At 40.5% G+C, this 27,990-nt stretch overlaps 1 protein-coding gene across 1 annotated transcript; it reads right to left on the bottom strand.

Moving 5' to 3' along the window:
- Positions 1-39: 39 nt before the first annotated feature.
- Positions 40-27,959, bottom strand: aspm (assembly factor for spindle microtubules). Its single transcript, XM_041790819.1, has 26 exons — positions 27,616-27,959; positions 27,342-27,485; positions 25,248-26,754; positions 23,049-23,144; positions 22,511-22,609; positions 22,272-22,415; positions 21,941-22,180; positions 21,763-21,830; positions 21,535-21,676; positions 19,315-19,445; positions 18,259-18,434; positions 17,744-17,889; positions 16,496-16,581; positions 16,199-16,411; positions 15,019-15,220; positions 14,588-14,733; positions 14,083-14,211; positions 13,355-13,549; positions 6,973-12,252; positions 5,618-5,767; positions 5,335-5,526; positions 4,611-4,803; positions 3,689-3,843; positions 887-1,063; positions 609-781; positions 40-515 (listed from the first exon to the last, which is right to left on the bottom strand). Exons 1-26 carry the CDS (start codon positions 27,889-27,891, stop codon positions 413-415), a joined length of 10,563 nt encoding a protein of 3,520 aa, XP_041646753.1. The 5' UTR covers positions 27,892-27,959; the 3' UTR covers positions 40-412.
- Positions 27,960-27,990: the final 31 nt, after the last annotated feature.

The following is a 27,990-nucleotide window of genomic DNA, read 5'->3' as shown; positions in this document are numbered from 1 at the left end:
AAATGCAGACACCTCTGAATGTTTTAGGAGGCCACGAGTCCATTAACACAAATCTAGTCTGCACTGCTCCTCAACTTTATCAGTAAAGTCATTGGCTTTTAATTTTCTTTGATCAAGTACTCAATACTGGAAGTCTTGCAACTATAATCAAAAATAGCCAGGTAACTGTAAAGTAATTTATTATCTTATCAGTTACTATCAATTAAATTTACACATAGCCTCATTTTAAGCAGAGGAAACTTTGTAAGCACACAAAACAAACATCATCCATGTTTATGAAACAAATCCATTTTAATATGTACAGGAAAGACATGGAAATGTCTTGGTTAAAAAAACCACTGAAACAATCCATAAAACTATATTTTCTACAGGTAAAAAAAAGAAAAGATTCAAGATTTAAAAGCTTAAATATTTACAACACTATAGACAGAGTGTTTGCCACCATCTGAATGGCCCTGAGTGGGTCCACGATGTCTTTGAGCTTGTCCTTTCTGAGAACCCAGTCTGGTGCAAATCTGGAAAATAAGAACAAAGGATGTCAAATAACCCCAAAAAATCAGCATTATGTGTTTATCTCTGACATTATCAGCATCCTGTACATCACATACTTTGGTGCTGAGTTGGCTTTACGAGGCGTGGCTGGGACGAAGAAGCTCCCGTTGATTGATGCGTTCATCTTCTGTTTGATGACCGTCCTTTCTGCGTCCATCTTGTGTTTGCGAGCAGTGAGGCGGTAGATGCTGCGGATCCTGTCCAACACTTTAGGAAGCTTCATAACCTCCTAAAAGAAAATAAAAGATTACATTTGCAAGACTTTTTCTAGTGTATTTCCTTTCAAAATATTAGAACAATGCTTGTAGAGAGTCCATAAGTTCTAGAGACGGACCACAGCACGGTGTTTGTCTTGCAGGAGCAGAGCGAGGAGGAAGCAGGCTTTGGTGAAGATGCTTCCACCCTTTTCAGCCACTTTATCGCCCGCCTTCTCCCGGTATCTCTGCAGCAGGTCCAGAAGAGTCTCCACAGAGTTTTCCACTGAATATACAGCCTCAATGGTCTTGTGATACTGAGAGTCAAGGCAGGAGAGGGGAGGAATAACAAGCAAAGGGTTAAAAAAAATGTCCGACAAAACCAGTGGGAAAGGAGCTGAAAAGTAACAAAAGGATGCAAAGGAAATTTTAGCCATGCTGGATGATTTGATAATAATGTGTGATTGTGATTATACTGGACAGCACTATGAATAGTGGCTCATTGCTGGATGTTTTATTCTGTCATTGATTTTATAAATCAATCATTGTCAATATAATTTGGCTATTTTTGGCCAAAAAATTTAAAAGAAAAAACTCTTTAATGTCAAAGTGAAAAACATTTTTACAAAATCATGTCAATTAAATAAAATTATGAAATGAAAAACAGGTGACTGCATAAATATGAGTGTGTGGATAGGTCTCATTCAGGCTTGCGCATCTGCACTCTGCAATTTTACTCCATTCTTCTTAACAAAACTGCTCAAGCTCTGTCATGGATCAGACATGAGCAGCACTTTCAAGTCCAGCCACAAATTCTGTTTTGGATTGAGGTCTGGGTTTAGACTCAGCCACTCTACCTTGTTGTCTTTAAACCATATCTGTGTAGCTTTTGCTGTATGCTTCGAGTCATTGTCTTACTAGACAATAAATCTTTTCCCAAGCTATGGTTTTCAGCAGACTGAATAAGATCCTTGCTGCATTCATTTTACCCTCTACACTCTACTGGATCCTACCAGGGCAGGCTGCCACAAAGCATCCCCACAGCATGATGCCGCCACCACCATGCTTCATAGTGGGTACAGAGTGTTTATGGTGTCATCATTTAACTGAACTCTGGGGGATGTTCAATGACGTAGAATTATTTTGTATCCATCCCTTGACTCATACTTTTTATTAACCATTTCTCTGAGTTGCTTGGAGTGTTCTTTTGTCTTCATGGTGTAATGGTAGCCAGGACTATTGATTAACCAGTGACTTGAACTTCCAGACACAAGTGTCTTTATAGCACAAGCACTTGAGACACATTCACTGCACACAGGTGATCCTGATTTCACCAATTGTGAGACCACTAGCACCAATTTCCTGGACCTCTGTTAAATTAGGTCAGTCACTTTAAAGGGGTTGAACATTTATGCCTAAGTTTTTTGTCAAAAAAGCCAAACTATATTGGCCATGATTGATTGATAAAATCAATAAAAAGTAAAACATCCAAAGGGGTGAACACTTCACTAGGGATGAGTACCGAAAACCAGTACTGACACATCTGGTACCTACTGGACCGAATGACAACACAGGTATCGCCACCCAATTAAGGCAAGAAATACATTATAGAATTTGTATGATTTCTTTACATCCCATTTTTGACTTGCACATTAAAAAATATTTCTGCAAATCATTTATGATACCCAGATAGTTTTTTATTCTCCAACTGACTTTCAACACACAATTTTCCCCTCAAAAGTAGTGTTTCAGGCACAATTAAGGCAAAGCACTGTATAAAAAGTTTTAGCAGCAATATCAGAAAAAATCCAAATGTTACCCTACCCTGTATTTTATATGCACTGTATCATGAGTCTACTTGTTTGGTTATGAAGGAAAATGCAGAGAATAGTGATAGGTTTGAAGTGCGTATTTCTCAACTCAAAACATACAGATTGAAAGTAGCATAAAACATAGTTTTTACAGTACTGTTTCCAAACTATTTTACAAAAAATAAAAAGTTTCCCTTTTTTTAAAGATAAAGGTACTTCTACAAAGTGCAATAGTGGCCCGGTTATAAACTTAAAGGCCTTTCTGCTGGCATTTTTGTAAACCTTTAAAGTACTACTTAAAGCAAAAATAACAAGTAGTCCTGTCTGCAATCATGTAATTGCACAGCCTGATATTGCAATTGTAATTAGATAATGGCTCTACGGGAGAAGATGTATGTGTGCTGGATGGGGTTTAAGAATGTGGACATAGATACCCATACAACAGTGAACCAATGCAAAAGATCTGATCATCCATGACTCATGTCATCAGGATTTTGGAAGCTGACTTTTACTGTGTAATCTGCTCTGTCACCACTGTTTGCTGTTCAAAGTACAGAATAAAAGGGGCCTGGAGTACTGACATGTTTTAGCTGCAGAGTAGCTGATTATTTTTCTGGTTTTGCAATCAGAGTCCACAAATTAGAGTGAAAAATCAATAAAAACAACAAGCTGTTGCAAATTTAGGAGTGTCCGATATTGGGCGAGAGTATGGGAAACTCCAGCATTGGGAAATTTTCCTCAGGTCAGTTGCTGTCACGGTGAAAGTCTACAGTCAAGCCCTCTCTTATTTTGGTTCATTGTCCTGTTTAACCTCTGTCACTGCACTGCAGCATCTGAATAAGAGTTATTAATACTGTTAGAGTAAGGTCTTCAAGAACCTTAATCAAGTCCACCAAGCTTAAGACAACCATGACCTGTGTGACTGAGAACTTACACCTTATTAGAGCAGTGGTTTTCAATCTGTCTTAGCCCATCAAACCAGAATCTCAAGGTACACCATACGCATTTCCATCCAAAATAACCTCTGTAATTGCTATACAGTTTTAGTAATGATATATGGTTGTACGAATTCCCATTGCACACCTATGTGTGTCAAGGCGCGCACTGGTGGACACATTGCGTTAGAGGTACCTTGGAGAGGTTGAGGAGGATCTGGATGGAGTAAGTGATGACGTCCATGCAGGGGACGCTCCTGTTGCAGCAGCGGATGAGAGTAAAGATGACATTTGTCGCTCCACTCTCGACCAGCCGCTCACAGCACTCTGGAGACAGTCTGGTGGCGGTTTCTGTGCAATATAGACATACAGGGTTACATATAGCACAGGAGAATCTGCAATATTGCTGAGAATACTCTATAGGAGTCATAACTTCTACAACATCAACATTGAAACTTAAACCGTTAAAAGTATTTAACGGTCAGTGATGATGAAGGTAATGATTATTATGATGTTGGAGTTAGAGCTGATGAATGTTGCAAAGCAGCCGCTATATCAGCTGGGTCAGAGGATGAGGAATATTCGGCCACAGAACTGCATTCTGTTATTTTTAGATGTCAGCAGGTAGTTTTGAGTGGCCATTTATTCCACTCAAGAGTACAAAATATGCCACACAATATGTAGATGTAATAAGAAACTGGCAGTCACCGGTACTAACCAATGGAAAAACAGGATATGCGGTCTGCTGCATTTCAAGGTATGGTTAAATTTTTGAGGAGCTGCATTTTGTCTTTTATGTACAGGCCTCTGCATAGGGTTCAGGGCTGCATGGGCTGATGCAAAGTCACGAATCAGTCTTGAGCAGTGACTTCTGCACAATCAAATCTTTATCAAAACTTACCATAATCAGAGTCTTGGCTTCAACTTTAATTTTTTTTATCTTGTGAAACTGTAAAATTTAATTCACAGGACCAACATCTTGTCTGAAAAATCTCTACAGTTAAGAAGAACTTTGCTATCCCATGTAATCTGCAGTAAATTTGCTCTTATTTTCCTATTCTGATGCTTCAAATAAATGACATTTTTAGATTGAACAGCCAGAATAAAGATGTCCATACCGAGGTTTTTCAGGGCCTCTAGGATGTAGGAGAAGTGTTTGTATCGGAGGAGGTAGTCCAGGGCAGATGACGTCTTGTTGCACAGCTTGTCCTCCTCTTGGACTTCGGCTGACACTTTACGTAGACGATGTCTTAAAGTCACCACCTTGGGGTTGTCATTCAGGCAGCGGGAGCGGTGTCCTCTCCAAAGAGCCTGGAGGTAGACAAACATTTATTAGCATTTATTTCTCAACATACAGATTATTTATAATGAGACATTTTTGTCTTGATAGTTTAAAAAACTTGTTCTAGTTTTTCTTTCTCTTCATTTTTATCCCTCATTTTTTACAAAATGTTAGGAATGCTGATTGTCATATGCTTTTCTATGCATTTTCCCTCTGCACATTATATTGCTGTTTATTTATTAATTTCCATTTGATGTTTTCAATAAACGACATCATTAATGAGGAAAGATTGGTTTGCTTTCAATTTTCAGAGTCATTTATCTAAGTAAGCTACATTTTCTGATCCTGTAGTGTTTTTCTGCATTATGGTTTAGTTTTGTGGGTTTATTTTTACTGTGAAGTAATGCCATCATCATTACCTGCAAAATAAAGACAAAGTATGAATGGTTGAACTGGTTCTACTCCACAAAACCAGATTGAATATGAACCCCTGACACTTGTTTAAAGGCTCATTTCAACATTTCACTTGGGACTTCATGTGAATTAAACTGTCAGAGTACCTGAGCTTTGACAATGCCCTGCTGAATCCTCTTCTGCCTCCTTTGAAGGAGGAATCTGCGCACGGCGTGCTGGATGGTGGACGCGGCTTTGTGACGTCGAGCTAACCAGCGTCTGGCAGCTCTCTGGGCTGTGACCACCTTCCTTCTGTCCTCCAGATACCGCCTCCTCTGCTGCTTCGCTCTCACCCATAGCTAAGAAGAAACAAGAGAAGTATTTTAAAGGACCGTTCTCCTCAAAAACAAATTCAGTGTAAATTGGCATTATGGGCTCTATTCTCAGTACCTGTATAGTGACAACAGAGTGGATTTGTCTTTTGGCCAGCTCTAGAGCCCAGTGAGCCCTCAGAGCTCTCTGGATCTTTATGGCATTGAGATGGTGGAAGACGGCTGATGCAAACCGAAGCCTCCTCTTTGCTTTGGCTTCCTCCAACAACTGAAAGAAAAAAAAAAACATGCAAAACACTGAAGTCTCTGCCTTTTAAAGACTGTTTAATAGAAATTTTATTATCATCTCTCAAAGGGGGGTTGAGGCCATTTACGGGCTTTTTGGGCCATGTTTATTTTCTTTTTTTCATTAATTTTACTGTTTTTATTCCAATAACATACATTTTGGGATGTGTATTTTTTGTCAATAGCATTTTGCATTATCAATTTCAATTTGCTTTATTGGCATGAATAGATCAGTTACTGCCAAAGCAGTGTGAAAAATAAAAATTCATTAAATATTTACATGTAATATACATTTTCATATTAAATAATCCCACAAATAATCAATGTATAATGAAATAAATCTGATTAGATAAAAAAAAGACTAAAAATAATAGAAATAAAAAATAAAAAATGAATAAAAATAAAGGAAATAAATAAAAGATAAAAATCAATATCAATTATCAATATCCGTACCTGTAACAGATTAATGATAAGCTCTGTGCACTTTTTGTATACACCTAAAACTGCCAAAACCAAAAATACCTTACTGAAACAAATTAAAACCACAACCAGCCATTGCAGTAAAAAAAGAGAAGATTAGAAATTCCCTCTTTTATATTTTTCTCCTATCAGACAATATCTGGTTGTCTTCTTGACATTTTTACTTATTTATCTCATATTCTCCTGATAAAAAAAACCCTGTTTTTTCCTTGATGACAATTCAATTTCAAAAGATAATACTGATAGTAATTTCTTCCGATCTCAAGCAAACAACTGCGTTTAACTTAAAAACCTTAAGGATGCCAGAGTTGTTAACACTATATAATAAGAAAAAATAGACCACAACCTCAAGAAACCAACCAAAATGTAGTTGTTTATACAGAAAAAAGAGGGAAAAAATGTATGAATCCATGTCCTTTCAATAATTACAGAGGAAAGAAGTAGAGAATTATTTTAAAAAATAAAATGCCAATGTGTAGGCTGTCTTTGGGATGTTTAAAAAAGAAAAAGTGACTGCTTCATTAAAAGAAGAGAAAATGCAGAAATAAATCATGCAACCACAAGGAGGAAATTAGACTGAAGATTGACTGAAGTGCTGAAATCACTAAATTACACTTTACATCTTCATCAAGGCCTCGTTTTATTACCTTTAGTGTTCAAACTGCAGATAAGGCAGGAAAAAGGAAAATTTGAATAAAAGTCCTGTACCTGTCGTCTGGCGATCCAGGCTCTGCAGTGAGTCTGAAGTGTGACAACAGCTTGTCTCACTCTTGCGTAGTTGTTTCTCTCCAACCTGCCGAGCTGCAGCGCCCGAACCCTTCGCTGGAGAATCACTGCCGCCTCCCGCTTCCTTCTGAAGTCACGTATCTGCACGAAGCATCTCCAACATGACTGGATAACAACAGCGGCCTGTTTCTGCCTGTTAATGTCCCTCCTGACACGCCAGCCTTTAAACCCTGCCTGAAGGACGATGGTAGAATGTCTGATCCTAAGAAAGTTTTGTCTCTCATGTATTTGCAGAATATATGCTCGATAATATCTTTGGATGATAATTGCAGACAAGCGCATGGCCTTGAATTTGACTTCCTCTCTGTGTTTTCTGAACATCGACTGTATGACAGTCGCAGATCGATGCCAACGGGCCACGTCCTTCCTGACCTGCTGTCCTCTAAAGGCTGCCTGTAGGACAACAGCAGCTCTACGCATGTTTTGGTACTTTTGAGTCTGATCTCTTGCTGCTATAGTAGCCCGGTATCTCCTCTGGATGGTAAGGACGGAGGACTTAAGTGTCTGATAGTGCTTGTGTTCACAGTGTGCTCTGTAAGCTCTCTGGATAACACCAGCAGAAAAATGTTGCTGTTTGATGATTTGTCTTGATTTCATTCCACGATATGCTGATTGCAGCACAATCACAGCCTTCCTGACCTCTTTATATTGTTTCATTTCAGCATTTTTACAACTCTGAGCTCGGAATCTCTGCTGTAAGACACAGGCTGCCCAGCGTTGTCTCCTGAAGTCTGATTGGTGTTTGTGTCTCCTGAAGTTTGCTTGAATGACAGTAGCTGCTCTGTGCATCTTAGCAATGCTGCATCGCACACGATAACCTCTGAAAGCAGCCTGAAGAATGATGGCTGACTGTTTCATCTCTTCATAGTTTCTCCTTTCTTTTCTCTGTAGAATACAGGCTCGATAGTGTCTTTGGATGATGATAGCAGACAGGCGCATTGCTTTGTATTTGACCTCCTCTTTGTGTTTTCTGAACACAGACTGGATCACAGTTGCAGCCTGATGCCATTGAGCCACTTCTTTTCTGACCTGCTGGCCTCTGAAAACTGCCTGTAGAATGACAGCAGCTCTGCGCATGTTTTGGTATCGTTGCATTTGCTCTCTTGCTGCTACTGTTGCACGATATTTTTGCTGGATTGTCATGACAGAAGACTTCAGGGTCAGATACTTCTTGTGCGCACAGTGCGCTCTGAAAGCTCTCTGAATTACACCAGCAGCCTGATGCTTTTTCTTGATAATTTTCCTGGACTTCATTCCACGATATGCCGACTGCAGCACAATTACAGCTTTCCTGACCTCTTTATATTGTTTCATTTCAGCATTTTTACATCTCTGAGCTCTAAACCTCTGCTGTAAGACACAGGCTGCCCAGCGCCATCTTCTGAAGTCTGATTGGTGTTTATGTCTCCTGAAGTTTGCCTGAATGACAGTAGCTGCTCTGTGCATCTTAGCAATCCTGCATCGCACACGATAACCTCGGACAGCAGCTTGAAGCACGATAGCTGAACGGCTTATCTTAAGAAAGTTCTCTCTCTCTGTTCTTTGAAGAACACAGGCTCGATAGTACCTCTGGATGATGATGGCAGACAGGCACATGGCCTTATATTTGACCTCCTCTTTGTGTTTTCTGAACACAGACTGGATCACAGTTGCAGCCTGATGCCAATGAGCCACTTCTTTTCTGACCTGCCGTCCTCTGAAAACTGCCTGGATGGTGAGGGCTGCTCTGTGCATTTCCAGGTATTGGCTTCTTTGTGCTCTGGCTGCAACAGTTGCACGATACCTCCGCTGGATGGTGAGGGCTGACGACTTAAGGGTCTGATAGTGCTTGTATTCGCAATGTGCTCTGAAAGCTCTCTGAATAACACCAGCAGCCTGATGCTTTTGAATGATCATTTGTCTGGACTTCATTCCACGATATGCCGATTGCAGCACAATCACGGCCCTCCTGATATTGTGATATTGTTTCATTTCAGCATTTTTACATCTCTGAGCTCGGAATCTCTGCTGCAAGACACAGGCTGCCCAGCGTTGTCTCCTAAAGCGTGATTGGTGTTTGTGTCTCCTGAAGTTTGCTTGAATGACAGTAGCTGCTCTGTGCATCTTAGCAATGCTGCATCGCACATGATAACCTCTGAGAGCTGCCTGAAGAATGATGGCAGATTGTCGAATTTTTTTAAAGTTCTCCCTCTCTTTTCTCTGTAGAATACAGGCTCGATAATATCTTTGGATGATTATTGCAGACAGGCGCATGGCCTTATATTTGACCTCCTCTTTGTGTTTTCTGAACACAGACTGGATCACAGTTGCAGCCTGATGCCAATGAGCCACTTCCTTCCTAACCTGATGTCCTCTAAAAGCTGCCTGGATAGTAACGGCTGCTCTGCGCATTCCCAGGTATTGGCTTCTTTGTGCTCTGGCTGCAACAGTTGCACGATATCTCCGCTGAATGGTGAGAGCTGACAACTTTAAGGTAATATAGTGCTTATGTTCACAATGTGCTCTGAAAGCTCTCTGGATAACACCGGCAGAAAAATGTTGCCGTTTGATGATTTGTCTGGACTTCATTCCACGATATGCTGATTGCAGCACAATCACAGCCTTCCTGACCTCTTTATATTGTTTCATTTCAGCATTTTTACAACTCTGAGCTCGGAATCTCTGCTGTAAGACACAGGCTGCCCAGCGTTGTCTCCTGAAGTCTGATTGGTGTTTGTGTCTCCTGAAGTTTGCTTGAATGACAGTAGCTGCTCTGTGCATCTTAGCAATGCTGCATCGCACACGATAACCTCTGAAAGCAGCTTGAAGAATGATGGCTGACTGTTTAATCATCACAAAGTTCTCCCTCTCTCTTCTTTGAAGCATGCAAGCTCGATAGTACCTCTGGATGATGATGGCAGACAGGCGCATTGCTTTGTATTTGACCTCCTCTTTGTGTTTTCTGAACACAGACTGGATCACAGTTGCAGCCTGATGCCAGCGAGCCACTTCTTTTCTGACCTTCTGTCCTCTTAAAGCTGTCTGTAGAATGACAGCAGCTCTGCGCATGTTTTGGTATCTTTGCATCTGCTCTCTTGCTGCTACAGTAGCCCGATATTTCCGCTGGATAGTGAGGACAGAGGATTTTAAGGTGACATACTTTTTGTGCTCGCAGTGTGCTCTGTAAGCTCTCTGGATGACACCAGCAGCCTGATGCTCTTGTTTCATGATTTGTCTGGATTTCATGCCACGGTATGCTGCCTGTAAGACAACTACAGCGTGTTTCTTTGCATTCAGAGCTTGTACCTCCACTCTCATGTTCCTGTTTGCTCTGTAACGTGCTTGCAGCACATTTGCAGCCCAGTGTAGCCTCCTGTAATAGGCCCTTTGCTTGTACTTTCTAAAGTGAGACTGGATTATCACAGCTGCTTCATGCTTGATACGCAGCTGCTTTCTGACTTGCCATCCTTTGAACACTGCTTGCAGACAAACAGCTGCCCTTTTCTTTGACAGATACTCCAAACGAGTTTTCCTCGCCAGGGCCGCTGCTCTGTACCTGCGCTGACAGACCCGAGCTGCTGCCTCGATGGCTACGAACCTTCTCCTTTCCAGAATGGTGAAAAACTTTCTCTGGATAATTGTAGCCGCTCTGTGCATCTCTGCAAGCTTCCTCCTGGCTGTGTGGCCTCGATATGCAGCTTGAATGACTACAGCTGCAGACTTCATTGCTCTGAACCTCTGCATGTGTTGATCCCTGAGCAGTTTGGCCCTAAAGCGCTCTTGAATAATGATGGCAGCACATTTTGTGGCGAGGTAAGCCATTCGCGTTTTGTGCATCCTGAATTGAGCTTGGATTGTTCGGGCAGCATTGTTCCTCCTCTTCAGGTCTTGCCTTACTCTGTAACCCCGATAGACTGTTTGTATCTTTAAAGTAGCTTGCTTTATGTTTCTGTAGTCATTTTGCTGAGCTCTGCATGCCAAAAGTGCTCTGTATCGACTTTGGATGATTATCGTTGCACTCTGTAGGAGTACGTATTGCTTCCTACACAGAAACATCCTGACTGAAGTCTGAATAACAGTCGCTGCTTGGTGTTTTTCCCTCATCTTCGTCCTTACCCTCATGCCTCTAAACCCTGCTTGTAGAGTAACACAGGCTGCCCTCACACACAGGTAGTCTTTCCTTGTCTCTCTTCCAGTCACATAAGCTCTGTAGTGACGCTGTATGACGACAGCAGCTGCCTTCTTGGACCTGTGCTCTGTTTGAGCTTTGTGCCGATGGTAGCAAGCTTGTATCAGCGTTGCACAGCGATGCCACTTCTCAATCCTCTTCCTGTCAGCTCTGCCTCTCCAGTTAGCTTGTAAAGTGACCGAGGCATGCCTCAGAGCGTCGTAATCCTTCTTTGTCTCACGAGCCAAGACCGTGGCTCTGTACTTTTGTTGTATCACACATGCAGCTCTCCTGAAGCAGAGGTAGCGCCTTTGGGCAGCATATTTCCTAAAAGCTGCTTGGATCCTTGTCGCTGCCTTGTGCTGTTTTTTCAGAGAGTCTCGAGCCACTTTCCCACGATAGGCTGCCTGTATGGTGATGGCGGCACATTTCATCCTCACAAACATTTGCCTCTCCATGTCTCGTTGCACCGAGGCCCTAAACCAACACTGGATTAGGACAGCAGCACATTTCATCCTTGCCACCTGCTTCCTTACAGCGTGCCCCCTGAACGCACTCTGAATGACGGTGGCAGAGCGGTGCTGCAGCTTCAACTTCTCAAAGCAGCGTCTCTGTGCATGGCCTCTGTATTGGGCTTGAATGAGCATGACACTTGTCTTCATCTTTCTAAACTGATGAAGACATGTCTGCATTCGGTACCAAGACTGAATTCTCAGAGCAGCAGCGTTTTTCTCTGCCATTTTCTTTTTGTACCAGCTCTTAAACACATTTTGTATCACTCTTGCAGCATGATTTTCCTTTGCTGTCTTCTTGAGTTTCCATCTCCAGTATCCTCTTTGGATTTTCACAGCTGCTGCTCTGAGGGAGAGGTAATATTCCCGATCTTTCCTACCAGTAGCCCAAGCTCGTGAGTGCTTCTGAATGACTGTTGCTGCCCAGTAGATTTTTCTATAAGTAGAGGCTGCACTCCTCATTCGCCACTGTGCTTGAAGAATAATGGTGTGGTATCTGAGGCGCTGGTAAGCCCTCATGGCTGAAAACATCTTCCACTGAGTCTAAAGAGACACGATAAAAAAAACATTTTATCTACTGATAAAATTACAGGGTTGCAGTACATTTTTAAAAATTGTATTCAAAGCTTGTTCAGACAACAGATTTGCAAAAAGACAGAATGAACTTTCAACTTGGGACAGGTTGCTCTGCAACGTTCTAAAAGCTGACCAGTTCAAACGGCTGCGACTAGAGGAGATGATGCACTGTTTACATTCCAACGGCTCCAACAGTCACTCAATTTGGAGAGATTTATTTCTTAAGTTACTGCACAATATATTTGTCCCTATAATAGAGACAGTACTGAAAATATTCTGTTTTTTTCCATCATTTGAAAAAGTAATTTAATTGCAATTTTTTCAAACACTGCCATTGCAAATTAATATACTACTATTTTTTAGGTTCCTCCTCATGGAAGGGAATGATCATGTTTATGTCAATCTCATTTTGATTAAGACAACTGGAAATTAGGACATTTTGCAAACTACTACAAAAAAATGACACTTGAATGTCTGCATGATGTGTAGAGCTTAACATGTCTGCTGCAAGAAAAAAATAGTATTACTATTATGGTATTTTTTTTACACCAGTGGTTCTCAACCACGTAAACTTCTGCAACTATATGTTATCACTGCAACTACTCAAGAATTAGCAGTAACAGAAGCTATTTTGCATGGATATGCCATGCCTCGGGCAAAAAAAGGTTGGAAACCACTGTTTTTTACAAACATTTCAGGTTGAAGAAATATTATGGGGCTATTATTGTTGCAAAATTATTTGCAAATACATAAGTTGACCAACAAATGCTTACAGAGAACAGTGTATGAAAATCCCTCTACACATTTTTCTCAATAAAAGACCATTGTATAAATTATTGAACAAGTGTTCTACCATGATTTAGATGTATTTTATTTTTAAAAATGTAATGTTGACAACTTCAGAGCAAACAAAACCCTGTGCTCCCCCACTTCTCCAGATTTTATGGTTTCAAATTTAGGTACGTCACAAAAATTGAACTTGGTTGGATTATTTGCCCTGATATATGTGCAAAAACAGTAAGAAGTGGTGTTTCATGATACGTTTCCTTTAAAAAAAAAAAAAACCTACCTGGATGACAGTAGCTGCTTTATGTCTCAGAGCCCGAAGCCGAGCCTCTTTTTCCAGCCTCATCCTGTGTCGGGCAGCATGACCTCTCCACAGCGACTGGATGATAACAGCTGCTCGACTCTGTCTCTGAGCTCTTCGTCTCTGGAGGAAACTCCTCACAAGGGACTGGATTTTCAGAGCAGCCATGTTTCTCTCCTGTAACCAAACAAAAAACAAGATAGTGCTTATCAATTTTAGTTGCCTTCTGTGGCAAATGAGTTTGTCTACGTTCATTCTGACCCTTGTAACACAATTTAATCAAAATTTACCAGTAAAGCTAAAGTTGTGTGCAAGATTATGGAGGCTGACTCAGTTTTAAAAGCCTGAAGACTATTTTAGTTTTTTTAAGACAAAAGAGATTAAAAACCGTATCACACATTGAAAATAAAATCTGTAGTTTAAACATTACTTATGCTGCTGTTGAATATGAGGAAAGCAGAGAATAAATACCTCAAATGCCCTTTTATTCAAACAAATAAAGTTAAATTTCCAAAGCAACCTTGTTGCAATAAACCTTAGAAAAAGAAAAGCAGAAATCCTAAAGCTGAACAAATGCTGCAACATTTTTAAACTATGCTGTCTCCTGTGACTTCAATTTATTCTGCCTCATGCAGTCAGAAATGACCAAAGAGTCTCCATCAGATAAATAAAACCCCATCAGTGTTCAGGGTTATCACAGTAGAACTAACCTTATAGAGCTGCAGATCTTTCTTCAGTTTGTATTTCCTCCAGGCACCCTGGATCACCCGAGCCGCTCTGGTTTCGTTCCTCAGGTCGAGAAGACGAGCACACAGGAAGGACAGGTAAGACATGACCACCTGGATGTAAAAACAGACATGAAATAAGGTCAAGACGGAGCATTTTTTCACATATTTGGGGTAGTTTCAGTAGTGTAATATACTTCAAGACATTTTTTCTTTTTTCCATATTCTGCTGAGATGTATTGATAGATACTTTGTTGTCATTGCCTAATGAATAACGTCTACTGCAGCAATAATGAGCGCATGAGCACCTACACAGATGGTCATTCATTTCAAGACGACATAAAACGATTTATAAAAAAAGATTTTCTAGCTTCAAGTTGGAAGCATATAACTAGGAAAAGCAACAACATAATAAATGGTGAAAAATACCCATAAATAATGCAACATTAATTGCAGTTCATAAAAAAAGAGAAGTCTCGTCTGGTCTCACCTTCTCATTGGGGATGGTGTTGGACATGTCGGCTGGGTTGATCATGGCAGGGACACCGCCAAGGAAAGAAACGGCCATGTTGACCAGCCTGAAGTTATTCTTCTCATTTTCCAGCAGCTCTTTGAATTCTGATGGAGAGTCTGGACCTGTTCACAAATAATAAAACACACATGCACTCTTCATACAATGACAACTGAGTCTTCAGTGACATCAGAACTCACACCTCACATGTGGCTCATGAGCCACACTTTGAGTAACGCTGGTCTAAAGGCTTTTAGAGGCGAGTGCAGGTCAAGTTTCAAGCCGCATAATTCATGATTATATGACTTGATATTGTAATTAAAAATTAGAAATTATCTAAATTGGAAAAGAGATTTCTGTGAATACTTTTAAAAATACATCCAGAATGACAGAGCGTAGATGAAAAGTACCGTTCGGGCCTGTTAGGTAGTCAAAGGAGTTATCGGAGTCGCTGGCAGAGCAGTCGAGCTCCAGTTGTCCCCTCGATGAGCACTCGACAGTTTGAGTGGTGCTGTGACCAATGGACTGCTCGGGCAGGAGGCCGGGGTGGTAGTGGTGGATGAGGTAGCAGAGGACACGGCCATCTGAGAACGCCACGGTGAAGTTCTCCACCTGAACACAGAGGAAGGTTTGTTACAATCTCTGTTCTTGTACAGTTAGACTTCTGAGACTGCAAGTTCAGTTTGCAGATGGTTTTATCCTGCAAGCGACTGCAGGTCAAAACTTGGTTGTGCAATTGATTGGAGCACATTTTTAATTTAGTCATACCAGAAAACTTTTCTGTTAGTTTGTGTAGTGCTTCGGCTTATTATCCAAAAATATCTATATGGATAAGCAATAATATCTATCAAAACGTGAAAACAGATCAATTTCCTATCAGCCAGCATTTTGAGCCATGCTATATCAACAGTTAGTTACCAACAATGGGCCAAAAAAACACATATTAGTTCGACTTTGTTCCTTTCTGATGGATTTTTCAGTCAGAAAACAACAGAAAATTTGGCAAAAAATATTCTGCCTAGGTTTAAAAAGCTAACAATTGTATCACAGACTGACCTGATGTATTTATAACTCATAAATATCCAGGGTACAGTCATAGAGGCGGAGAGATTTAACGAGCTTCAATCGAAGAATTTCCTTGAAATACCCAAAAAATTTTTTAAAATTTGCCATTTAAATGTCTAAAATTAAGTCTGTTTCAGAGCCATGGCTTGAGCCAGTTTTCTTAATCTTCATTCAGTCATTTGTCCACAAAATTCACCACAGTGAAGTTTACACATCTTCTATGAAGTAAGTCAGTGAAGTTTGTTCAGCAACCCAAAGAGAGCAGCGATCTGTTCAGAAGTAACTTCAAAGTCCAGACTTTATCTTCAAACTCTTCAAAGTGTTTTCAGATGAAATTTACTCCAAAGAGACAGAGTGCTGCAGGCTTCTACAAAATAAAACCTCAATAATACATCAAATGACAAAGTACACCATGTGAACAAAGACAGAAAGAACAAGGTGAGTCAAAGCCAATACAAGTGCTTCATATCACAAAATCAAAGTGTTTTCTTTGGCCTGTGGGCTAAAAATAAGTTTCAAACTCACGTTCAGACTGTAGAAATCACACACTGCTCTGACCCACTCCATCAGCAGACAGATCTTCATGTTGCTGTGGTCGAATGCAACCCGGGTCTCTGCAGGACTCAGCTTAAGGCCTCGGTCCGCTTTAAGGGACGCCAGCCTTAGTTTGGTCCTGAAGCTTCTCTTCAGGAAGCCGATTTCCTCCCTCAGCTGATCCTCGTTCAAAATCACCTCAACCTTTATGAATGAGCAGGTCCGTCAGAGCAGGGTTGAGAAAATTAACCTTAATTTTATAAAAGAGAAAGAAAACGGGGTACATACATGAAATGCGAAGATGATTTTCCACAGGAGGCTCAGCGTTTTCTCTCTGTGTCCATCCACAACATCTCTGGCATCAATGACAGCCCCTTAAATAAAAACACGCAGATTACAGGGATGTGTGAATAAAACCCTAAGACATTTTACAGTAATAGAATAGAAAAACAACCAAAAGCAACGATTATTGAAAAAAAAATTATTTTTATTTGTCAATGGGTGTCAGAAATTTAAGAGATAGATGCACGTCTTGCCATTAAGCTTATTCTTCAACTATCAAATCAACTTAGAAAATAGTATCTGAAGGTGAAAAAGTTACATCTTGTTGCTTTAAACAAGTTATTGATGGTAAAAATCCCAAACCTTCTCATGGGTAGCCTTCTCAAAGCTATGTAAGAAAGTTTAATCTCAGATTTTTTGTCTACATCACCTCTGAGAACAACAGTAAATCACTGATTGGCCTAAGATGACAGCAAGTGATAGTGACAGACTTATTACAGCCATTACTTGATGACTCCAAAGTCTGTGTAAAGCATTCAGTCTTGCATTTCTGAAGGACTAAATTAATGAAAAAGGTAAACTTTTGTCTTTTTTTTTTTTTTACCTTTATCATTAATTTAGTCCCTCAAACATGCAAGATTGAATGCTTTACACAGACTAGGTTAGGACTAGATTAGGTTAATTGGTGACTCTAAATTGGCCGTAGGTGTGAGCGTGAGCGTGCCTGGTCATCTGACTCTATATGTCAGCCCTGCGATTGACTGGCGACCAGTCCAGGGTGTACCCCGCCTCTCGCCCAATGACAGCTGGGATAGGCTCCAGGATCCCCACAACCCCTAATGAGCTAAGCTGTATAGAAATGGTAAATTTTTGTGCATAATCATGACTTTTCTCCTGCTTACTCATTCTGGCACATGCTATCTTAAACAGAGCGATCACTTTGTCCCATCAAATTTACGCATATCCAACACAGCATCATAAAAAGCAAAGCAACCCAATTATATCTCTGTGCAGCAGCATAACAGCAGCTGTTATGTGATCAAAAACTAAAGGTGTGCAGTTAAATTGACAGGAGCTCACACACAAGTGAATGAATCAGGAAATGGATAATTAGTGCAAAAGTGGGAGAAGAAATCCTGAGTAATTAATACTTCTGAGAGACAAAGTGTCGCAGAGAAACAAAAATAGAAGCAAGCATCTGTTAGGTTGAGATTTTTATGTTTCAGTAAGAAGGAGAGAAAAATTCATAATTACCGTGTTCATCCTTTAAGTCAACCCCTTTGCTTTTGAGCACTTGCAGGGCCAAGTCAACGTTGTGGACTTTCTGAAGGCGGCTGATGGCCGGCAGACGGAGTTTGGACGACAGACTCCAGTCCTGCACAAGGAGCTCCATCACACGCCTGAAAGAAAGGAAAAAACACTTTTAAATCCCTCAAAGAGTTGTCATTAAATCACAATTTTATCTCTGATTCAGTAGTAGTAAAAACCAAACACCCGTTTTGAAATGACGGCAACAAAAAAAGAAACTTTAAATTGAGATGTTGCTGTTTCCTAAGTATTTGTGCACTTTACAAACTAGATTAAAACATGACTTGGAGGCAGAACTGATTGCAAGAGTCAAGTTTAAGTGTTCTGCTGAAGACCCTCAAACACTAAATGCCTCTCAGCTGTGAGGAAACTGACTTGAATCTTGATCTGACCTCCAAAGTAAAGCAGGTATCACCTCAGGAATCAGATCACCACATTAAAATTCTTCAGACTTTACTCACACAAGACGAATACCGCATCTCAAGTCAACAGCCAGATTCTTCACAGCGAAGTTGAACTCATCCAGAGGCATCTGAACATGGGAGACAGGCAGCCCGAGGTAGCCGAGGTGCCGGGGGAGGATCCCTTCTCCGCTCAGGAAGTCCCTGGAGAAGGCCAGGAGAAGGTCTTTACTGGTCTGTAGAAAACAGAGGGATACAGCAAGGATGAGGTGAATGCACACAGAAAGGAATGTGTGCAAGGAAAGTCAGGAAAGGGTTGTCTCAATACCAGAAATTTTAACTTCAAGATGATACAAAGAGAGCTAGATCTCAATGAGATTTCATCTGGTTAAAGGGATAGTACAGTGTTTTCGAGGATGGGTTGTATGGGGTACTTGGTGACAGGCAGGCCATTAGCCTGCAGTGAATTCATTGAGTGTTGCCCTTTCATACACTGGGGGAAGCTGGGCTATAAGAGCCACATACATGTCTAGAAAGCTTTAGGTAAAAATTGGCCAAAATTAAGGCCTCTGGGTAACAACATATCTAGTGGGCTAAGACACAAAGTTTGGATTTTACTTGAGAGGGATGTAAATTTTTTTAAAAGAAAAGCAGAATATGTAAATATTTGCAATTAAGAAGCTTAAAAAATCTGCATTCTGGTGTTTTTTTTTCTTTGCTTTTATGATTCAAATAATTCTGACAAATGTATTTATAGAATGAAAATGAATTACTGCCATCCTTAAAATATTGATCTTTCAAACAGGATTTGTTTACAAAGTTAACACTGCCTGATATTCATGATGTTAATATCATCAGACCCAGTCATTTGTCTGCTTATCTTAACACTGAGGCTGACAGTGAAATAGAAAAAATAACTATCACAATAACATAGGCTTTTGGAAGAATGGATCCACTTAATTCATCACAAATGCACCATGTGTATAAATATCATTACTTCTTAATATTAACTTCTGCACAAAAATGAGCCCCTTTTGCTGTAAAAGTACAGTTTTTAAAAATGTATTTCATTGCTGTTTATTAACAGTATAATTTCAGACTTGTAAAGAAGCGTACCTTGAACTCTGCATCTAGACAGAACAGACATGGGTTGTGTTCAATCAGCCGGGACTCTTTGGCTTTGTCAAGGAAACACACCAGCAGGAGCAGCTTCTTCAGAGTGAAGCGAGACAGCGCCTCCTCGTGGCCTGAGAGAGAAAAGACATAGAGGTTCACATATTTGCAAGGAAAGTAAAATACACTTAAAATATGCATCTACTTCCATCATGACAAAACAAATCCATCACCACCATGAATGCTTTTCTGATTTGGGATTATATTAACAGTGCATAATTATATATTCATATACATGAGTAGAAAAGAAACCAGCCCATTTAAAGTTGGACATGGTTTAAACAATCTCTCCAAAATGTAAGTTACTCTTCCGGGTGAAATCAATGATAAAATCTCATAACAGTAAAATAAAGACAATGTATCTCAGGAATTATGACCTAATTAAACAACCTTGAGCACCCTTCAAGAAATGTGTTTTCTGCCATTGTGCAGGGCAAAATTACAATTTTTTAAATGAACTTATTAATCTGTAATGAAATTAATGAAAAGCTATATATCAAAATATCAGGGATTCCTCATCTTGCAGTATGATTTGATTCTGGTATCCCTATTAATTGGGATTTCAGTACCACTTCAACTTAGATAAAGTGAACAACAGTGGTTCTCAACTGGTGAGTTGTGGAGCAGTTTTCAGTGGGTCACTAATGTGTGTCTGTAAAAAAATGGTGGCAAAAAAACTCTATTAAGTACTTAAGTCTTTCACGGACACGTATCGATACCTTTTATTTGACCTTGTTTTACTGTGAGATTGGGTAAATTTGAATGTTTCATCAATACATTAACTCATTTATCTCCCTTTCTTGCAATGAAGGAAGCCGCTTTTCCCATGTTTATGAAGTAATTTTTTATGATCTCTGGAAAAATTGGCAAAATTGTACACCTAATGATGGGGAAAGGGGTTGCAAAATCATATTTTGGTCCACTGAAGCTCCAAATATATTCAATTAACTAAGCATGCCTTGTTGAAAATGTTTGAAAATTTAGGTCCCAATTTGACATTAGGGGGAGACTGGTGGGTCCTGAGGCTAGACCAGTTGAAAAACACTTATGAACAAGATATTTAAGGGAACAATTTCAAATAAAAATACACAGATGAACAAGTATTTAATACTAAGGACACTTGAATTATCAGTATATTAAAAAGGTTTTAAAAAACTGGTTAACAACAAAAAAAAAGAGTATGACCAGTGAAAGTCCTGTTTTTTGGCTTTTGGTTTTCTAGCTTTGTTTTTGGGTTTTTGTCTTGAATGAAATATTTAAAACTTTTCTCTTTATGCTGGTGTGACTCCAAAGTCACAGCTTGAGTGTTTTCATTACACCCGGCTATTTAACTGGAGGCCCTGGTGTCATTTTTAGTGGCCCTCAAGGTAGACTACTTGTGCTTACAGATGATTCAAACATTTCCATTTAAAAAATAAGAATTTATCATATCTGTATGATCACCAGTTACATTTATTTTCCAATTTGTTTGTTCCACCTTATGGTGTTCCATTTATCCTAGTCTATTCATATCCTGTTATACCTGCCCTGGACTCCAGCGTCTAAATGCACGCATTTGGGAACCTGTAGACATGCTCTTGCAAGCGCAAGTTTAGCCAGTAAACCAGGCAAAAATGTCTCCTCTGTTTATTTACAAAGTAGATGCATAGAACAGACAGCTCAACAACAAATATATGGAGAGGTGTTTTTATTCGTTTGTGCAAGACCTGTATGCTTATTACGCAACTAGTGCACATCAGCTGAAGAGGGCATTTTAAGAAAGCTCATGCCAACTTTAACGTCACTTGATTTCAGCTCATCAAGATGTGTTTGCTTGTGACAACCGAGGTTGTTAGAGATGAGAAAATCCCAGACTTTTTGATTTGAAGCCATAAAAATCACAACACACACTGCATGTCATGTCTGTCCCTTCCTCTATGATCCTTTTTTAGGAACTGGCCCCCATTCGAAACTAACAAAATAGCCCTGTCATAAAAAGTTTAATCTTCATCCAAAAACTTTATGGTCAGAGGATTGTCTTGGTCCAGTTTTTTTTTTTGTCAAATCCCTCAGCTTATGTTACTTTGTAATGTTATAGTGGCCAATTCTGTGCTTTGGTTTCAGGTAATTGTAAACAGAGGCAGTAACAAACTAGCTCTACTGCTACATATGGTTATGATTTACCATCTTTGTAAAGGTGAGGCACTTTGGCGTGTCTGAATTCTGCGGCGATGTCCGGATTCCACAGCAGCCGCTGGAGGATGAACATCGCCAGACCCACAGCGTCGCTGTTGCTCTCCAGTGAGATCAACTCTCCATAGATTGTCTGAGAACAGGGGGCATTTAGTTGAGCGACAAAATTTCACAGGGTAAATGTGAAAAGCAGCAGAAAACAGAGCTGTATCCAATTACCTCGAGTCCAATCCGTAACCAGAGCGGGTTGTAGGAAAGAAGCCAGTTGAGGACTTTTTTTCGTTCCCCTAAAAGATGATGAAAAAATATTTCTTTCAGAATCACGCATGCTCTGATTGAAACGTCAGATCATTTAAAAACATGCTTTAACAAGTCTTAAATCGCAGTTTTTGTTTACCTATGTCTTTCCATAGATGTCGGTCCTTCCGGACCAGCAGCCTCTTGGCCTCTACTTCCACCTCCAGCCTCTGGATCGCTTTGACCATTGCCTCCGATGTGAACAGCTGGCAGGCAGAACGTCGGAGGCGGTTTAGCTTTCGCCGAGCCGTGTAGGTGCTGAACGACATCTCCTCTTTGGTCGGGGCTTTGGGGACGCTGTACTTGTTGTCACTGCCCATGGCAATGGACACAGCATTTACTGCACAAAAACACAAGACAAAATGTGTGTGGTGTTTTTGTAAGATTACACACCCTAGAAAAATACCGAGATGATACTCTGAGATAGTTACCTTTGACTTCAGTGTTGACTTTAAAGTCATCAGGGGTGAGGACATAGTTAACCCACCAGGTGAACCCCCTCTCCTGCTTCTCGATCCACCTCTCATCATAAAACATGTTCTTGGCAGCAAACGGCATCGGATGTCTCGGTATAGCTGGAGGTAAACAGAAGGTGCGCAACACTGTAACATTTAAAAAAACCTTTCCAAGAACCACAGAATCTCATTTTAAATGCTCTGACATCACTTACCTGTTTGCACTGATTTCACAAAGGTCAGCTTTGACTGGGCTACAGCAACAACTTTTGCAGTTTTCAATGCAGGAGCAGAGGATTTCAGAGACGGAGCACCTGTGAGAAATAGTGAGCAAAAATTTGACTCATTGGAGCATCTTTCCCACGTGCATTGTCAACAACTAGCTTAAAGTCTAGGTGTGGACACAACAGGCAAATTCTGGAATATTTATCACAAGCAAGGTGACAGTGTTCATGTTCAGTGACATTTTGTCAACTTTATACTCTTTGCCTTAGATGCTTTTATATATGTAGGATAACCCTCAAAGATGATGCCACAATTACAAATAACTTCTTCAAACATTACGCAGCAACCCCCCTCATAAAAACTAGTTTGAGTTGTGCGATTATCAACCACCATAAGGCAAGTTTCTGAAAATATCACAGCCTGAATGTCCTTTAACTATCTAGAAAATATCAGGCATTGATGTGTGAAAGGGTTTTAACATAGCAGCATTTACTAAAATGAAATTCCTACTCAGGCATTTGAACATACCTCTGGAGGTGGGTTTGGAGCTTGGTTGTTTTACCTGGGCAGGAACCACAGACCTCACAGTTTTAAGAGAAGATGTAGTAATGGAGCGCGCCGAGCCTGGGAAGAACAGCAGGGTTGAGAGTTAGGTTTAAAGATAGTTATTGCGAAATTTCATACTTAAATGAATTGATGCAGTTACCTTAAACAGTCTTCTACAAGGTCTAAACATTTGATTTGAACAGCAAAAATGATGGCAGAGGCTACCTACATATCCCCTCTCAAATAATGCTGCTGCAACAAAATAACTTTGCATGTTAAAGCACTTGGTAAACCTTTGGTTTTTAAAATGCTATACAAATAAAAGTTATTACTAGTATAGTTATTCACTGCTCACTCCATAGGTACTGCTAGAGTATGGGGAACAAAGTTTGGTAGTTAGATATTAACAATTTGATTTCCTATCAAATAAAGTTCCCATTACAGAATGCTATATTTGCACTGTATGGAAATAAGAACAATGATATTAAATCATAACTGCTATTAAATTTTAAAGGAAATGTATCTTGACAAATAGACTCTATCCAGTAATACTCCTTATACTGCAAAACCCCATAGTAGCTGTTATCAGTAGGTAGCACTATTCTACGGAACACATGATTTAATACACTTGTAACAAGGGCTGCACAATAAATCACAAAAAACATCCTCATTGCATGAGCATGTGCCATGAAAACACAAGTCTTAATCCTTCACAGAGAAAAACATCTATAGTGTATATGCTTTCAGGCTAGCGCTGTAGTGTATATAGTTTTTCAAATGCCAATTCATTGCAGATTAGTGAAGCTCTCCAACAGTATACTGTAGCACCCCATGTTGCCACATCTGTGATGTTTGATGGAAACCAACCATACTATGACTAATCTACAGTAAAATCATCTGGTATCCCCATCAGTTGTCAGAGAACTGTGTGTGCAGAGTCTGTGTGTCTCCTGCTTGTACAGGTAGCAGCCCCGCTGCCATCACAGTCACGCTGGCTTGATGCTTGAGGCAGATGCTCAGTGGTGAGTGTATTCCTGCTTTCAGCAGCACCTCATTCTTGAGCTCATTAATACTGTGATACAGTCCATTAACAGCAAAGACATATTGCTGATCATTTATATTTAACCTGTAGGAGTACAAGGTAGTGAATGAGAGTCACAAGCAGCTCAGTACAGTGAGCTTTTGTTTACTCTCACTGGGCTGATCATGCAAACCAGTGTTCCTCAACTGGTGGATCAGAACCAAAAAGGGGGTCACAAAGCTTTTTCTAGTGAGTCGCCACTAAGTGCCAGGAAAAAAATCTGGTAAAGTCTATGACGTACAGAAGCCTTAAGTAGACATACAGTAACATGATGCATGTTCATTTTCTACAAAGCTGGTTTTCCAAAAATAAGAGGAAATTCTTCAGAAAATTACTAACTTTCCAAGCTGACTGGGTAAATGCAGTAATTCATTTAGGGTCCAAACTGCAACATTTTGCAATTTGTGTGACTGGAATTTTGTTTGAAAATCCGGGTTGTAATTTCTCCTAAGGAGGTGTAGGTGAGTCCTGATGCCTGACCAGTTGAGAACCACTGATGTAGACTAAACACAACTTGGGTGGCATTAACTGAAAATTCTCCATCCTTGACAGGATTTTTTAAAGAATGATGCAAAAACTTTGAAGGTTGCATGTCATTTTTTAAGATTTAATTTATGATATTTTTGCCTATATTTCAGCAATAGGACAGTGGATAGAGCTGGAAACAAAGATGAGAGAGTGCAGATAATGAGGACGACTGTATGCCAGTCACAGGGAGCAACAGCTGCTCTGTTGGATGGCTTGACTAGGTTTTCACAAGAATAAAAATTTAACTGCATTCCAAGGTTCTGTGTTGATTATTTTATATAGTAATCAGCCGAGTACATCTAATTAAACACTTCATGTTATGGGGCAACTGTGGTTCAGTAAGTACAGTTTGTCATTTCCCAACCTTGGGCAAGACACTTAACCCCAAATTGCTCCCACTGCTGCGTCAGTTGCATATGAGTATACATGGAAGTGTAAAATGGTATTAGATTAAATTGATCTACATAGAAGCATTTGCCATCAGTGCATGATTGTGGAGAGAATGGGTTAAGAGACATGTGTTGTAAAAGGCACTGTAAGAAGTCAAATGGCTACAGAAGCTAATCCCTCACCTGCTGTACTCTGCTGTTGTCTTTGCGATGCTCGTCTCTTCTCCTGCAGCGACCTTGTGGACTCAGTTTTTGCAGCCACCACCCTGCTCCTCTTAACACGCTCCGATTTTCCAACCTCCTGAGTCTTCACGTCACTTTTCAAAAACTCCTCGCTCTTCCTCTTCTTGCTCTTCGCTGCCATGTGAACAGGAAACGGGTCTTCCTGGACGCTCTGTGGCGCAAAAACAGTTGGAGACAGCTCACACAGGTTACGCTGTGATGCTGGGGTGTGGTGAAGAGGAGAAGAAGAGCTCAAGGGGGATGGAGATGTGACGGTCAAGGCAACAGGAGCGGGGACTGAAGCAGGTGGTGGGGTGCCAGAGAAGGAGAAGCGGGAAGAGGTCAAAGATGGGAGAGAAGTGACGGGGAAGGTGACGGGTGTAGGCGAGCCGTTGGGATGTGGAGCTGGGCTGGAGGAGGTGAGAATCTGGGTTTGGTTTCTATCATCATATGGGCACTCTGCAAGTTTAGAGTCCCTCGTTTCACTGGTTCCTGTATCTATAACAGGAAGACTTGGAGTTCCTGGTCCAGTCTCAGACTGGCTGCTGCTGTCTGACAGCTCAAGAGTTTTCTCCAAGAGCCTTCGCCTTGACTTCTTTATTTTCCTTTCATTTGAACACATTTCCCCTGGTGCTTTGCTTTTGATCACTGTAGCAGAGGTAAAAGAAGCTTTTTTGACCCTCTCTGGAGCCGTATCAGCTGCTGGAACATCAACAATTTTGCTGACAAAGAATGTAAGTCTCGGCTGGTTAGAGTCAGATGCAAGTGGGCTGTCTGGTAATGACTTCAAGTCAGGTCTGCCATCTTTATTTCCGCTTTTTGACTCAAGAGAGTCTGAGAATCCACAGCTGGAGCTGGTGTCTTGAGGACTAGTGTTCATATGGCTCAGATCAGAGTCAATGAGGGCGAGAGCATCCTTCAAAGACAAGACTGGCGTTCCAGTTAATGCACTGTCATCAGCTGCAGACTTCAGAGGAGCCGGGCTTTCAAACTGAATATGAGGCATGAGCTTCTTAAACCTCTCTGGCGTCCCAATGGGTGACAGCGTCTTGTTCAGCATCCTAGTGAGATCTTTGTTTTCGGGTTTGCCCACCAAAGTGTCAGACGAGTCCATCAGTTTGGCCATAGGAACGAGCAGAACGAGAGGAGAGTGAGGATGGACGTTCTCCTGGTTGGTCAAAGCCAGAGACCGCTGCCTCTGGGCAGATTTAACCGTCTCCTGCTCCTCTGTTTTCAGAGGACAGTCATCAACAGGACTGTTCTTAGAAAGGGAACGCTCTCTCACACTTTTTCCCTCATTAAGAGAAGCGAGGGGGCTACGAGGCTTCTCCCGTTTGTACTGCGGCTTTCGGGACACCTGAAAGGTTTTATTGGCCGCCATCTTCAGCGGTTGTTCTGTTTTCTTCCTCCTGGGTGCTGAGACTTTCTCACCCTCTCTTTTGTTCTTGATCGTGTCCCATAAACTTTTCTGAAACACAAAAAGACAATACATATGTTTAATGCTATAATTGGACCAGCCTTACTTGGAGATCTCCTCATAATAATTACTGATGTTTTCTTTAAAATTATTCCTGAATGAATCTGCCATTTCTTCAGTTTGTCAAGATTTTACTGCAAATAACCACCTACAATTTCTTAAGAAGAGGTCATGTTTTAACAAAGTGGCTTTTGGAAAGCTGGAGAATACCAATATTGATTAAAGAATCATATTTGTAAACAAGCCCAATTGTAGCCAATTAAAAAGATTTGGAAAAAGAATCTTATGCAAAGCTTTGATATTAAACCAGCTGATGATAAAAGAACTTGAGACTAAAAAAAACGCAGGCTACACACATGCCGTGCAAACACACAACACAGGAAAAAACACATCAGGTTTTTATTTCCTCATTTAAATATTGTCTTTTAAATTTTAATCCTAACTCCTATGTATCTTCGCTACAAAATCATAATACCTTTTTCTTGGTTTGTGCATTCCTTGTACATTGTGTTAGCTGTTGATCAAAGCAAGTTTGGGGAATATTTCATCTTTAAAAGTCTGTGGATCTGAAGACTTACTTTTTTCTTTTTTGGTGCCTCTGCTCTCCCTAGCAGGACAGCCTGATGCTTGAGGACTCCATTGGCATTGAACACAACGAGCTCTCTGATTCCACCTTCTTCTGTTGGAGTCCATGTTACTGTCAAAGTGAATGAGTCCTCAGGCTGCACAAACAAAGCACACAGCAAACGCACAACATGAATTAATCATAAAGGAGCATTCCGCAGCAATGTAAAACACTGAAATCCAGGCACTGCCAGCTCCTAAGCATGGCAGCAGTTTTATAAATCATACCTGAATTGTGAAGCTGTTGTAGTCCACAGAAAATCCTTTACTTGAGGAAATCTTTTCAACAATAACGTCCGCTTCCGCGTCTTCTGTGGGGTTTTCAATACGTAGTACAGCCGATTTGGAGGTCCCTAACTTTACAGTCCCAAAAGTCACAAAAGGAGCCTTTGAAAACTGGATCAAACTCAAAACAGGAACATCATTCTCCTTATTCGCTTCGTTTCTCCTTACTGGACTGAAATCCAGAAATCCTCCCCGTGTTGTAGGCAACGTCTCTGCCATGTTAAACGAGGAAAGAGAGCTTTTTAGCTACCTACATGTTACATCGGTAGTTAATCTAAACGTCCAAACAATCCACGACTATCGCTACTTGTGTTGACG

Source organism: Cheilinus undulatus, linkage group 7 (genome assembly GCF_018320785.1).
Source record: "Cheilinus undulatus linkage group 7, ASM1832078v1, whole genome shotgun sequence".
NCBI classification, from domain to species: Eukaryota; Metazoa; Chordata; class Actinopteri; order Labriformes; family Labridae; genus Cheilinus; species Cheilinus undulatus.
Note: the sequence above shows the minus strand (reverse complement) of the source record. Positions and strands in the feature narration are given on the sequence as shown.

What these genes read in the sequence shown, in the direction of transcription:
- aspm (XM_041790819.1), bottom strand. Translation starts at nt 27,891, where the DNA reads ATGGCAGAGACGTTGCCTACAACACGGGGAGGATTTCTGGATTTCAGT. An exon ending in AGGCACCAAAAAAGAAAAAA is followed by an intron (nt 26,755 to 27,341) that starts GTAAGTCTTCAG and finishes TTTGTGTTTCAG; the next exon opens with AAAAGTTTATGGGACACGAT. An exon ending in CTACCTAACAGGCCCGAACG is followed by an intron (nt 14,734 to 15,018) that starts GTACTTTTCATC and finishes ATTTGTGAACAG; the next exon opens with GTCCAGACTCTCCATCAGAA.